General features: G+C 55.1%; 6 protein-coding genes across 6 annotated transcripts; 1 reads left to right on the top strand and 5 right to left on the bottom strand.

The window, feature by feature from the left end:
• Positions 1-1,338, bottom strand: MVES1_000338 (uncharacterized protein; the record flags this gene model as incomplete). The annotated part of the gene is made up of 1 exon (XM_056205199.1): positions 1-1,338. The coding sequence occupies one exon, from the start codon at positions 1,336-1,338 to the stop codon at positions 1-3; it is 1,338 nt and encodes a 445-aa protein (XP_056061174.1).
• A 1,305-nt stretch (positions 1,339-2,643) lies between these two features.
• On the bottom strand, positions 2,644-4,026 carry MVES1_000337 (uncharacterized protein; the record flags this gene model as incomplete). The annotated part of the gene is made up of 1 exon (XM_056205198.1): positions 2,644-4,026. The coding sequence occupies one exon, from the start codon at positions 4,024-4,026 to the stop codon at positions 2,644-2,646; it is 1,383 nt and encodes a 460-aa protein (XP_056061173.1).
• Positions 4,027-4,168: 142 nt separating this feature from the next.
• Positions 4,169-5,660, bottom strand: DBR1 (lariat debranching enzyme; the record flags this gene model as incomplete). The annotated part of the gene is made up of 4 exons (XM_056205197.1): positions 4,169-4,274; positions 4,366-4,378; positions 4,425-5,628; positions 5,655-5,660. The coding sequence occupies 4 exons, from the start codon at positions 5,658-5,660 to the stop codon at positions 4,169-4,171; spliced, it is 1,329 nt and encodes a 442-aa protein (XP_056061172.1).
• A 268-nt stretch (positions 5,661-5,928) lies between these two features.
• Positions 5,929-9,240, top strand: STE23 (insulysin; the record flags this gene model as incomplete). The annotated part of the gene is made up of 1 exon (XM_056205196.1): positions 5,929-9,240. The coding sequence occupies one exon, from the start codon at positions 5,929-5,931 to the stop codon at positions 9,238-9,240; it is 3,312 nt and encodes a 1,103-aa protein (XP_056061171.1).
• A 136-nt stretch (positions 9,241-9,376) lies between these two features.
• ENO1 (phosphopyruvate hydratase) lies at positions 9,377-10,705 on the bottom strand (the record flags this gene model as incomplete). Its single annotated transcript, XM_056205195.1, has 1 exon — positions 9,377-10,705. The coding sequence occupies one exon, from the start codon at positions 10,703-10,705 to the stop codon at positions 9,377-9,379; it is 1,329 nt and encodes a 442-aa protein (XP_056061170.1).
• A 96-nt stretch (positions 10,706-10,801) lies between these two features.
• On the bottom strand, positions 10,802-12,194 carry MVES1_000333 (uncharacterized protein; the record flags this gene model as incomplete). Its single annotated transcript, XM_056205194.1, has 2 exons — positions 10,802-11,993; positions 12,073-12,194. 2 exons carry the CDS (start codon positions 12,192-12,194, stop codon positions 10,802-10,804), a joined length of 1,314 nt encoding a protein of 437 aa, XP_056061169.1.
• Positions 12,195-12,364: the final 170 nt, after the last annotated feature.

Here is a 12,364-nt window from a genome sequence, read left to right as displayed (position 1 = left end):
CTAGTGCTTCCTGTCTGGCTGCGCAGGGGTATAAGGGAGATTTGTACGTATTTGTGTGCCGGCGCCGGGCGCTGGGTTGTGCGGAGAATAGCCGTCCGCCCATGGTGCATGCTCGGGCATGGGCATGGGCACGGGCATGGGCGGAAAAATGGGCGCACCGCCGGGTGCGCCATAAAGGGAAGCTGGCATGTGCATCCATTGCTCGGCAAACCGCGGATTAAAATGTGGCGCTGCGGGCCCCTGGAAGCGCGCGCGCTTTGCGCCAGATTCAGCATCCCAAGCACGGCTGTCACTCGGTCGCCCGCGCCCGCGTCCCTTGCGCTTTTGACCACGATGCGGCGCGCTGGGAGCATGCGCAGAAAACGCGCCAAGAGGGCCGAGCAGTGCATCGGCTGGATCCAGCTCGTCTGAAGTTTCCAAAGGAGCGGTTTCAGTATCGGGCTTTCCACGGCGTGCGTCTTTTGCACGGCGTTTCGCCAGCACCTCTTGTTCGTCGTCGCTGTACTCTGCCTCGTCCTCGGCGACTTCTTCGTCCCACATATTGCTCGCGTCGCTGCCCTTGTTCCGGATCGTGTAATTCAGCACATAGTTCGAGCTGTACGGGTGAAAATAGACGCTCTCTCCTGTTTGGCACACGGCAGGATCAATGTCCACTGCAGAGGGGAATCGCACAGAGTACATTGGGGCGTGCACGGAGCCGAATGTCTCGTACACAAACCCGATTACACGACCGTCTTTTGTGCACAGCAAGCTTTCTGAATCAAGCACATCGAATTCCCGCTTACCCATGTCGTCTGCTGTCGTTTCTGATTCCTGTTCGACGACAACGACATTATCAACAATGGAATGAATTTTCCCAATGCGTACCAGCAAGCGAATCTCTTCTTCCGCGACCTGGGTGATGGTCGGCATGAAAATTTGTTCGGCTCGCAGTTCGTTCTTAGTCGCAGGCGGGGCGTAGTCCTCATCGTCTGCTTGATGCGCTTCCAGCGTCACCTCGTTGTCGCTCGAATCGTCCGAATCGCACAAATCGTCGTCGTCATCTTGACGTTCGTCACGAAGGCCGGCCAACGCAAGCTCCGAATAAAGCGGATTGTCTGTTTTATCGGGACTGGATGTTTGAGCGTCCCGTAGCTGCTGGACAAGCTTGCGTTTCTCCGCAAGGAAATCTGCATCTTCCCTGGAACTTGCATGCTCCGAGTGTAACGCATCTTGGTTCTCTGTTTCGCACTCTGCAGTCTGTGCTGTAGATTGAGGTTGTGTCACAATCTGGCTGGATGTGGGTGCAGCGCCTTGGCCATCCTCATTGTTCCAATATTTCGATACATTGGCACCCATAGTGTAAGGACAAAAAGAAGTACAGCTTATTTAAACGGTTTGGGGAATTTTGCCAATATAATCTCTGCCAGCGCCAGTGGTGTTCTATTGCCATGTCGCGGCATGCAGCACCTAGGTATGCCGACGGCGTCACAACGCATAAAAGCCACCAAGCTCCTCATTTCTCTTCACGCAGAGGTACGCAAGACCTGCTTGTATACTACTGTTTATGCGGCGAGTTTGTACTGGTATGCAATACCGCATTGGAGGATTTGCCGCTACGTCCTCTGGACCATTCCCATATCCTGCGCGCCCTGGATTCGGCAAAGGCCGATGACGGCGTGCGGCAACATGCCGACATTTACAAAATCAGTGCCTCGCAAGGAAAAGGACAGATGCTGCAAAGGTACGTTTTAGCAACATCTGACGCACAGACCCGATGGATCCCTGGAGCGCCAGTACGATTTCAGGTGCACACGATGCAACCTGCCTATTGGCTATGAGCATACTCCGCCTCCTTTAAAGAGTGGTGGCACGTTTACGTTTATCCTGCCTGGTGCGCTAACGTACGTGGAGCAAAATGACACTGACGACGAGACTGAGACAAGGCGTTGCGCCGCCAAACGCATTGCTCGAGACCATGCGGTAAATACCCTATGCACATTCATTTCTGCGGGACGACCTTGCCTACAATATTATAACGCTGCGCTGTAAGCCTAATGTGCGCCTGTACCTTTCTGTAATATTCACTCTGCGTGTAAGGAAGGCACTCCAAATGCGACGACGTACCCAATCATTCAAAACTTTCATCTGTGCTTCTGTCAACGTGGAGTAGTCTGACACAGCATCCTCTGGTTTCAGACTCGACATGCCAAGGCCACGCGACGCATCCTTGCCCGCAAAAATGTGGTATCCGCACCCAGGCGCTCATAGATGAGTATTTCCAAGACACATACCATACATCTCGCGGCGTGGAGTCACATCATAGATAATGCCTACACGTCAGAGTGTCGTCGCAAAAACATGCCTTTCACTGCGACATAGACAGGCTTGGACTCGTCCGTGCCATCGAAGTGTGCAAGCTCTTCCGGCGTAAAGGGGTCGTCTTTTGGTGGTCTGCAGTAAGAATTAATACCTTGCACTGAGTCCACAGTACATACTGCGTCGGAGTCGTGCTTGGCTCTAGTTTTCCCATCGTGTCCGGCTACACAGCACGACGCACGACGCACGCCACTGTTGGAAGCATGCGCTGACTAACCATTCGCCACAGCCATAGTCAAATCAAGAATACTGAACAAAGTTATGAATACAGGTAACTATACAGGATCATTCCGAGTAGGACAGCCCAGAATCAACCTTTTGCGGCAAAAGAGCTACACTCTTGGGGATGCCGTCCGCGTTGCGGTAAAACGCAACATCTTCCAGCTCAATGTAGCGACAGCCACGAATCGTCTTCCACAAAGAGACGAACACGTTCTCCGTCGACTTCATGTAGTGCATGCCAATGCGCTTCTTGAGCGCCTCAGTAGCTTCCCACGCATGGTAATGGGGAATTTTGCTGCTGACGTGGTGAAGCACGTGCGTCTCGCTAATCCCATGGAGGAACCAGGGGCCAACGAAGCCAAGCCATTCGCGGTCGACAGTGCACAGAGCACCGCGGGGGAATGTCCAGGCATCGGGGCTGTAGTGTGGGATGAGGGGATCAGTGTGCTGCAGGTAGGTAATCATGACCAGCCAGTGGTTTGTCAGCATGTAAGGAATGCCATAGTACAACACCACCTCACGCCAGCCACCAGGAGAAAGGCTACCCCACGCAAAGAGTGATCCAAGCGCCAATGCGATGCCTACGTCCGACATGAGAATCTGGTTGCGGTGGCGCTTGTTAAAAATAACCGAGTCCGGCGAGAAATGGTTTGTCCAGTTCGGGAACGACAACTGGCCGGACACGTTGAGTGTCAAGTACAGGATCCAGCCGAAAGTCTGTTGGAGAAGCAGCTCAAAGAAGTTAAACAAAGGCGCGTCTTCAAGCAGCTCACCCAACCACGAGCCCCAACTCTCGTTCGCCTTTGCGTTCTCATCATCGGCAGGGCGGAGAGGCAGCATGCTGCGGTCGTCACGCGTGCGGGGAACAAACACCTCGTCGCGAAAAAGATGACCCGTACCGGCATGGTGGCGGCCATGCGAGATACGCCAGGAGTGATAAGGGACCAGCAGGGCGGAATGCAGCACCCAGCCCACGGCGTTGTTTAACGTCTTGCTCGAGCTGAACGCCTGGTGGCCACACTCGTGTGCAATAACCCAAATTCCGGTAAAGACAAAGCCTTGAAGGATGCAGTAGACGGACCAGAGGGCAAACTTGGCCACGCTCTGCGTCGCGCCAAGCGAGAGCCCAGGCATGCCCCAAGGCACGCTTTCAGCCATCGTGTTAATCCATGTAGCACCGTACACCAAGATGCCCAGCTGGATAAAGTCCACGAACAGGTACAAGAAAGAATGAAACGCGGAACGTTGGAAGCAGTGCGAAGGGATCGATGACAGCAAGTCCTGGACACTCAAATCAGGCACCTTGTACTTTTGCAAATCATCGGGGTTGTACGTTTTAGCTTTACGAGGCGCATACAAAGTAGGTCCAGCCTTCTCTGCGGAGCTCACAACGGTCGGGACACGCTGCATAAGTTTCGATGCATCGGTCCGCACGCTGGTAGACATGATATGGAGACGGCTAGAAGAGCATTTGTTCTCGGTTTCATTGTACAGTAGAAAAACACGTGGCTTGCAAACCTTCCCACACAACCAATTGGTGCGCTTGCATATGGCACGCATATGCTAGTGGAGGTGCGTATCATAATAGCTACGTGTCCAAGTTCTGGTAGGCTCGTACGCTGCGCTGTGCAGCGCCACGTTTACGCCTACGTTCCAGCGCGCTGGCGCGAATTTTTGCGATTTCCTCAACAGAGCTGGGAGGCGATTTGTCATGCGTACCCTGGGCTTGCACGGTCCCTGCACGAGGGGCAGTATTAATGCGGTTGGGTATAGCAAGCAGCGCACAGAAAGCGGCGGTCTGTGGATTCACATAGGCGGCTGTCGTTAGTGCGCATAAAACGTACGTTGAGAAGTATAGGCTGTTGCGCTTGCGGGCGCGGTGTGTTGGAAGTGTTGGACAGCACGTACATCCAGCGGATTAACCTTGTCGGCAAATAGTGTATCTAGACGCGCCTCTTCTTCGCATATACGTTCACGCAGGGATGGATCCTGTATGGACGGCAATGGCATTTGCCGCCGCTGTAGGGAAAAGTACGGGTCCATGACACGTGTGATGGCGAGCCATCGTTTATTATACAACAACGGCACCTGGGGCCGCGCTTCGGTGCTGGCGTGCAAAAATGGATCTGCAGGAGTCGGAAGCGTGAAAAAGTGCAAGAAATCGCCCCTTGGTGAGCACTTGTTCAGCGCTAAAAACTGGGTCGTTTCTGGGCGGTGCGGTACTGCTGCAGGCATTGCTACTGCAGACACTGCCGTCGCGTTCTCCTCGTCGCTAATTTCCAGGACTTCTGGGTTCAGAATAGTATTTGAACGCACGGCAAGCGTGTCGCTCTGACCCGCATCGCCGAAATAGACCGTCGCTGCGAAGCGTACATGCAAATGTGCAGAAAACCAGTATGCGGGGTGCAATGCGTCGAGCAGCATTTGCAGCGGCGGAGATCCGAGTGTCGACGTTGCGACTTCCTCTCTGAAAAATGGTTTTTTTCGCAGCAGCGCAGTAACATCGCCACAGTGCTCAATCCCGTTTGGCCAGTCGTGTGAGAGAAAGATTTGTGGGCGCTGCAGCAGGCCAAGTTTGATAATATCAAACTGCCTTGTGTGGTACACACTCCGTATACCGCTCGGTGAGTACGGCTGGTGCTCGAAACGGCCGGCCGTATAATCGTGTCTTTTAAATATACCCGATGCTCCTGCGACGACAATGCCGCCCAGATCAACGCTGCCTGCAGCGCCTAGGTAATAGATATTGGGCGCGAGCCACCCGCCGTAGTACAGTTCCCACATATAATTACTCGCCTCGTGGTTTCCACCAATAACCAGCGTTAAGATCGGCGCTGTCTTCTCTCCTGCGTAGTACCGATGAAAGTCACCCATGCGCCGGTATTTCAGCGGCACAGCAAGGCTCTCGAGGTCGGTTGCGTTTCGTATTGCCTGAAAATCTCCACACAAGAGCACTACGTCTACTCGCTCTCCCGAACTTTGCTCCTCTGCCAATATTGCATCGTAAATGACATCAAGCTCGCCATGCGAGCACCCCTCGACGGCTATCTATTGTCAGCTTGCCTTGCACGTACACGCATCGTCCACGAAAAAAAGTGCGGTTCCTGCGCGGACGCTGCATATTTAGTCAGCGTTTGAAGCGATGACGCACAGGCGCAACAAAGAAGTTCTCCCTGCCCGCTTGTCAGTGCGAACAAGTTGATGCTGCCTTGCAGACTTTTGTTGAAGCGCATTGCACAGAGAAAAGCATTTGTTAAACCAAACACTTATTTAGTGTGCGCCTCTAGCCAGCCTTCGCTCCTGCATTGTAAGCCCCGCTTGTATTCACGACCTGCTGTGGCGTGGTCAATGTCTTCACGCAGCAATATTGACGCGCTTGGAGCGCGCAGTTTGGCGACTGTAGTGTCTCCCAAGTCTGTGCCGTCCACTTCTGGCTTTGTTCCGCGCGAAATAACGCTGGACAATGGCGAGCACGTCCAGTACCAAGTGTACGACGCTCCGATGGAGAAGCCCATGCTCGACAATCGCATCTACGAGCTGATCCGTCTCGACAACCAGCTTGAGGCGCTTCTTATCAGCGATCCGGAGACGGACAAGTCGAGTGCTGCAATGGATGTGCGTGTGGGCCACCTTTCCGACCCCGACGATTTGCAAGGTATGGCCCATTTCTGCGAGCATCTTTTGTTCATGGGCACGAAAAAGTACCCCCGCGAGAATGAGTACAGTGAGTACTTGTCCAACCACAGCGGCAGCTCAAATGCCTTCACGTCGCTGGAGAATACCAACTACTACTTCGACGTCGGCCACGAGCATTTTGAAGGCGCGCTCGACCGTTTTGCCCAGTTCTTCAAGGAACCACTGTTTGACGCGAGCTGCACAGAGCGCGAAATTCGTGCGGTTGATTCTGAACACAAGAAGAATCTGCAGTCGGACATGTGGCGCTCCTTTCAGCTGGAAAAGAGCTTGTCGGATCCCACGCACCCCTATTCCAAGTTTGGCACCGGCAATATCACGACGCTTTGGGATGAACCGCGCGAGCGCGGCGTCGATGTGCGCCAAGAGCTGCTCAAGTTTCACGACACGTACTACAGTGCCAACATGATGCGTCTTGTCGTGACCGGCCGCGAGTCTACGGAGCAATTGACGCGCTGGGTGGTGGACAAGTTTTCCTCCGTGCCAAACAAAGGTAGCAGCATTCCCATTTTCGGAAGTTCTCCGCTGGGCGCACAGCAGCTCGGCACGCAAGTTGTGTTCCGTACGATCAAGGACGTGCGCCAGCTTGATATTTCCTTCCCAATCCCAGAGCAAGTCCGCTTGTACAAGTCTAAGCCCAGCTCGATGCTCTCGCACTTTATTGGCCACGAAGGTGCGGGGTCGTTGCTGTCTTGCCTTAAGCAGCGTGGCTGGGCAAACATGCTGAGTGCTGGCTCCGGCGTCGGTGCAGAGGGATTTGAGCTGTTTAAGATCGGCATCGACCTTACCGAGGATGGGTACAAGCACTATGATAATGTCATTGGCGCCGTATTCCAGTACATCGACCTGCTCAAATCAAAGCCGATTGAAGAGTGGATGTTTAAGGAAGTGCAGCAGCTGAGCGAAATGCGATTTGCGTTTAAAGAAAAGTCGTCTCCGTCGACCTACGCATCTACCTTGGCGGGCCAAATGCAGAACCACTTGCCCCCCGAGTGGCTCCTTTCTGGTCCTTACTTGCTCCGCGAATTTGACTTGACACTGATCAACGAGACGCTCACCTGCATGCGCCCTGACCATTGCCGTATTATGCTTGCGGGGCGGGCGCCGCCGCCTGGGTTTTCGCTGGACTCCAAAGAGCGCTGGTACGGCACAGAGTATACAATTGCACCGCTTCCAGCCTCGCTCTTGCAAACACAAAACCAAATTGATGGCTTGGCGATGCCCAAGCAGAACGAGTTTGTCCCATCCAACTTGGACGTGCACAGCGCAAAAGATGTGTCTGCGCATCCCACCGCGCGGCCTCTCCTTTTGGAGAACACGCCCAAAGCACGCCTGTGGCACAAGCAAGACGACCGCTTCTTTCTTCCCAAAGCCAACGTCTTTTTGTTGATGCGCACGCCGAACGTGAACAAATCGCCACGCACGGCTGTGGAGTCGCGCATGCTTGTTGAGCTTGTTAAGGACGCGCTCTCTGAGTTCTCCTATGATGCAGAAGTTGCTGGTCTCTTGTACAATGTGGACAGCCAGCTGGACGGCTTTGTCCTTGTTGTCTCTGGCTACAACGACAAGCTTCACATTTTGCTCCAGTCCATCATCCAGACCCTGACCAAGCTGGAGGTAGACAAAAAACGATTTGAGATCATCAAAGACCAGGTGCGCCGCAACTATGAAAACTTTGATTTGGAAGAACCGTACCAGCAAGCCGTATACTACGCTAGCTACCTGCTCTCGACGCAAATGTGGACGCAGCACGAAAAGCTTGCTGTGATGGACGCAATCACCGCTGACGACGTGCAGCAATACGCGCGCAGCATTTGTAATCATTTGCATTTGGAGATGCTCGTGCACGGCAACATTACCGCGCAAAGCGCGCGCAACTTGCTGGAGAATGTCGAGCAGGACTTGTCGTTTGAGGCGATCAGTCCTCAAGACACGCAGCCAGAGCGATCCTTGGTGCTTCCCAACGATTCCAACACGCATTGGAAGCTCAGCGTGGCCAACCGCGGCAATGTGAACTCCAGCGTAGAGTACTTTTTGCAAGTCGGCTCGCCACGCGATGTCAAACTGCGCGCCACCGTCGCGCTCTTTGCTCAAATCGCCCACGAACCCTGCTTTGACCAGCTTCGTACAAAAGAGCAGCTCGGCTACTTGGTGTTTAGCAGCATGCGCAGCAGCCACGGCCTGATGGGATTCCGCGTCATTGTACAGTCGGAGCGAGACTCGGAGTATTTGGAGTCGAGGATCGACGCATTCTTCGAGCAGCTCCTTGGCCTGGTAGAGCGTATGACGCCGCAAGACATTGACGCGCACAAACGCTCGCTGATCAACAAGAAATTGGAGAGCGTGAAGAACTTGAACGAGGAGACGAATCGCTTCTGGAATAGCATTCATTCGGGGTACTATGACTTTATGAGCCGCGAGCGCGACGTGGCAGCACTCAAGCTCCTTTCCCGGGACGACATTCTTGCGTTTATCCGCACCTACATTCATCCTCGCAGTACGTCGCGCTCAAAGTGCGTCACGCATTTGCAGTCGCAGGGCGCTTCGACGCTGCTCAGCGAGCAGGCGTTGGAGGCGTTCTTTGCGTATATGAACGTGCCAGAAGACGTCCGCGCTGCACTTGGCGAGCAGGCGACGAGTGTAGAAGCGCTCAAGACGCTTGTGCAGCAATCCTTTGCGCAGGGAATGGCCCCGCAAGGGTTCGTCGAAGCGGATGTGCTGGTCATGATTGAGCGCGCGGCAAAAGAGCATCCGGCACAAGTGACCGAGGAGCGTGCGGCGGTGGTGGATGCGCTGCCCGTGCACAATATCACGGACGTGGCTGCATTCAAGGCGAGCCTTTCGGAGTGCGCGCCTGTAGAGCCGATTTTGCCGTGGGCCGAGTACGAATGCGATCCTCACGTAACGCGCACGGCAGAAGTGCAGTTGGAGCCGCACGAAGCGAGCCAGGCGCGCGCCAATATGTAGCGTGACGCACCATGCTCGTAGGTTGGCAAGATATAGTTTGCATGCCAACGTTGCGTTGCGATACGTGCGCCGAGCACCCCGGTATAGTCATGTACTCCCAATCGTTCATCGGCGTATCGAGAACTATGATCTAGGCTTACTTACGAATCACCTTGGGAGCTTCGCTGCCGTGGGTGAAGCCGTCAATGCCGGCATATACAGCATCGGGCTCCTGGCTCTCAATACGCAGCAAAGCATTGTACTTGGACACACGCTCGGAGCGTGCCGGCGCACCCGACTTGATGATACCGGCGTTGATGCCCACGGCAACATCGGCAATCGTGGTGTCTTCCGTCTCGCCAGAGCGGTGCGAGACCATGACGGCCCAGTTGTCCGACTGGGCAAGCTGGCAAGCCTCAATCGACTCGGAAATAGTACCGATCTGGTTGATTTTGAGCAAAAGACCGTTGCAGGCCTTCTTCTGCACCGCCGTCTTGATGCGCTCGGGGTTCGTCACGGTCAAGTCGTCGCCAATGATGGTGACCGGCGCCGAGGCACGGAGGTGTGCCCAAGCCTCCCAGTCGTCCTGGTCAAAGGGATCCTCGATGGAGATGATTGGGTACTTCTTGATGTAGCCCATGTAGATCTCAGCGAGCTGCTTGCCAGTGATCCACTTGCTGCTGTCCGAGTTGGGGTTCTTAAAGTCAAGGTCGTACTTTCCGTCCTTGTAGAACTCAGAGCTGGCAACGTCGAGCGAGATGTTGACCTTGCCCTCGTAGCCAGCCTTCTTGATTGCTTCCATAAGCACGTCAAGCGCCTCGTCGGCAGAGTGGACGTTGGGGGCAAAGCCACCCTCGTCGCCGACGTTGGTCGCGTCAATGCCGTACTTGGCCTTGATGACCGTCTTCAGGTTGTGGTACACCTCGGTGCCCATCTGCATCGCCTCGGTAAAGCTCTTGGCGCCGGTGGGGACAATCATAAACTCCTGGAAGGCCAAAGCGTTGCCGGCATGAGAGCCACCGTTGATTACGTTCATGGCGGGGGCGGGAAGCACGTAGGGCTTTTTGGCTCCAGAGAGGCTCGCAAGATGTGCGTAGAGCGGAACACCGAGCTCGGCAGCGCCGGCCTTGGCAGCGGCGATCGAGACACCGAGAATTGCGTTCGCGCCAAGCTTGCTCTTGTTGGGAGTGCCGTCGAGCTTCTTGAGCAGCGAGTCCACGTCGGACTGTTTGGCGACCGAGATCCCCGAGCGCACAAGCTCAGGGCCGAGCACCTTGTTGACGTTCTCAATTGCTTTGGAAACGCCTTTGCCCATCCACTTGGACTTGTCGCCGTCGCGAAGTTCGCAAGCCTCGTGCACACCCGTCGAGGCGCCCGAAGGGACACCTGCACGGAAAGTGCCTTTGGCAGTAATCACGTCAACTTCCAGCGTGGGGTTACCACGGGAGTCGATAATCATACGGGCTTGAACATTTTTGGCGCTCATCTTGTCGAGTGGGGATCCGGCCCGGCTTGCACGTTTTTATAGAGTTGCGTTATAAATCCGGCCACGTGGCACCACGTGGCAAGAAGTACAGTTGCGCTACGAGCATACCATCCAGGGTATTTCGAGCAACTCCCACCAGTCTGCGTCTGTGCGCGGAGCGTCAGGAATGGCCGAATCACTGTACTGGTAAGATGGCACGCGTACGGCACGCACACGTGCGGTCTTCGCCGCCCACGGCGTCGCGGGGATTGGTTTGTGCATGAGGAATGGCGGCTTTGGCAGCGCGTCAGGATCCGTGCACAGCTTCTTGAGGTGCTGGTGCAAACCGCGTGCGACAGCAGGGTACATATCCATGGCGTAGTTCTCGTACAATACTTCGACGAACTGACTCAGTGTCCAGGTAGCGCGCGGTCGTTTCAAATGTTGCTGCTCCGCAATGACCTTTTCGGCAAACGCGACAGCTTGGCAAGACGCGCGCTTATCCCCAGGCTGGCCCAGGAGCAGTGCGAGAAGCTGCGCTTCGCGCTCCACTCTATGTGAAAGGTAGCGGCGCAGTGTATCGCGACCACGGGGAATTACGGGACCGTGTCCGGGGTATAGCACATTCTCCACGCCGCTGCCCAACGCTGGCGTCGCATAGATTCCCAGGGGCGATGCGGGGCGTGCAGACAAGAGTGCTTGGGCGCGCTGCAGACTGCGCAAGTACAAGTTCAAGTCTTCAAACACGGTTGAGCCGCTGCCCAGCACATTGTCACCTGTGAGCAGGACATTGTCCTCCTCAAGCAAAAGACACACATGGTCCATTGCATGGCCAGGAGTATACAATACGCGCAGCGATGAGGTACGCGATGCATCGTCTGGGTCGGCCACACGCAGCGTCTGGTTATCACGCAGCGGCCAGAGCACTGCTTCCAAGCCCTGCTTACCAGGGCTGTGTGCATATGCGGCGGGGTTCACATTGGACATGCGCTCGAAAAAGCTACTGTCCGTCACCGGCTCGGGGTATTTGTGTACACGAGGCACCGGCACGGTGTCGGGCGCCACTTTGCGCAGCGTTTCCAGCATGCGCAGCACAAATGGGATACCACCGACATGGTCGTGATGCCAGTGCGTTGCGATGCTGTCATTAGGTAGTGGATGCACGTACATGTCTGTAATCGCAATACACACAGGTTGCTCGGGTTTGGCATCGCCTATGTGCAGGGTTCCGCGCAAAACAGCTTCGAGAAACGGCGTGTAATCCTCGCGGGCATCACCGGCATCAACCAGAATAGCAGGGAGAAGTGTGCTGCGTGCCGGCCAGCACCAATCGCACGGCGGCATGACGAGATACGTATTTGTGCCTGGTGTTACTTGGGGTGTTGTACTTGCCATTCAGAGTAAATTTGTTCGGATTCTGACCAAGAATACGCACACAACGCGTGCTGAGCCGTGTAATATCTTCCATCGCATCCTTCGGCATCTTTGCGCCGGAATTTGCGTCTGCCATGATGCACAACAATGCAGAAGGCGCAGCGGCGTATACCAAGATTGCTGACAAAGCAACGCCTTAGTGGGCGGCGCGCTGGCGCATTCGTAATGTCGTTGCCCAACGCGGATGTATGGGTGCGTTGTGCGCGGTGCTAACAGAAGACGACTGCACCGGAGCCTTCCGTGAGT

Source organism: Malassezia vespertilionis, chromosome 1 (genome assembly GCF_029542925.1).
Source record: "Malassezia vespertilionis chromosome 1, complete sequence".
Lineage (NCBI taxonomy): Eukaryota > Fungi > Basidiomycota > Malasseziomycetes > Malasseziales > Malasseziaceae > Malassezia > Malassezia vespertilionis.
Note: the sequence above shows the minus strand (reverse complement) of the source record. Positions and strands in the feature narration are given on the sequence as shown.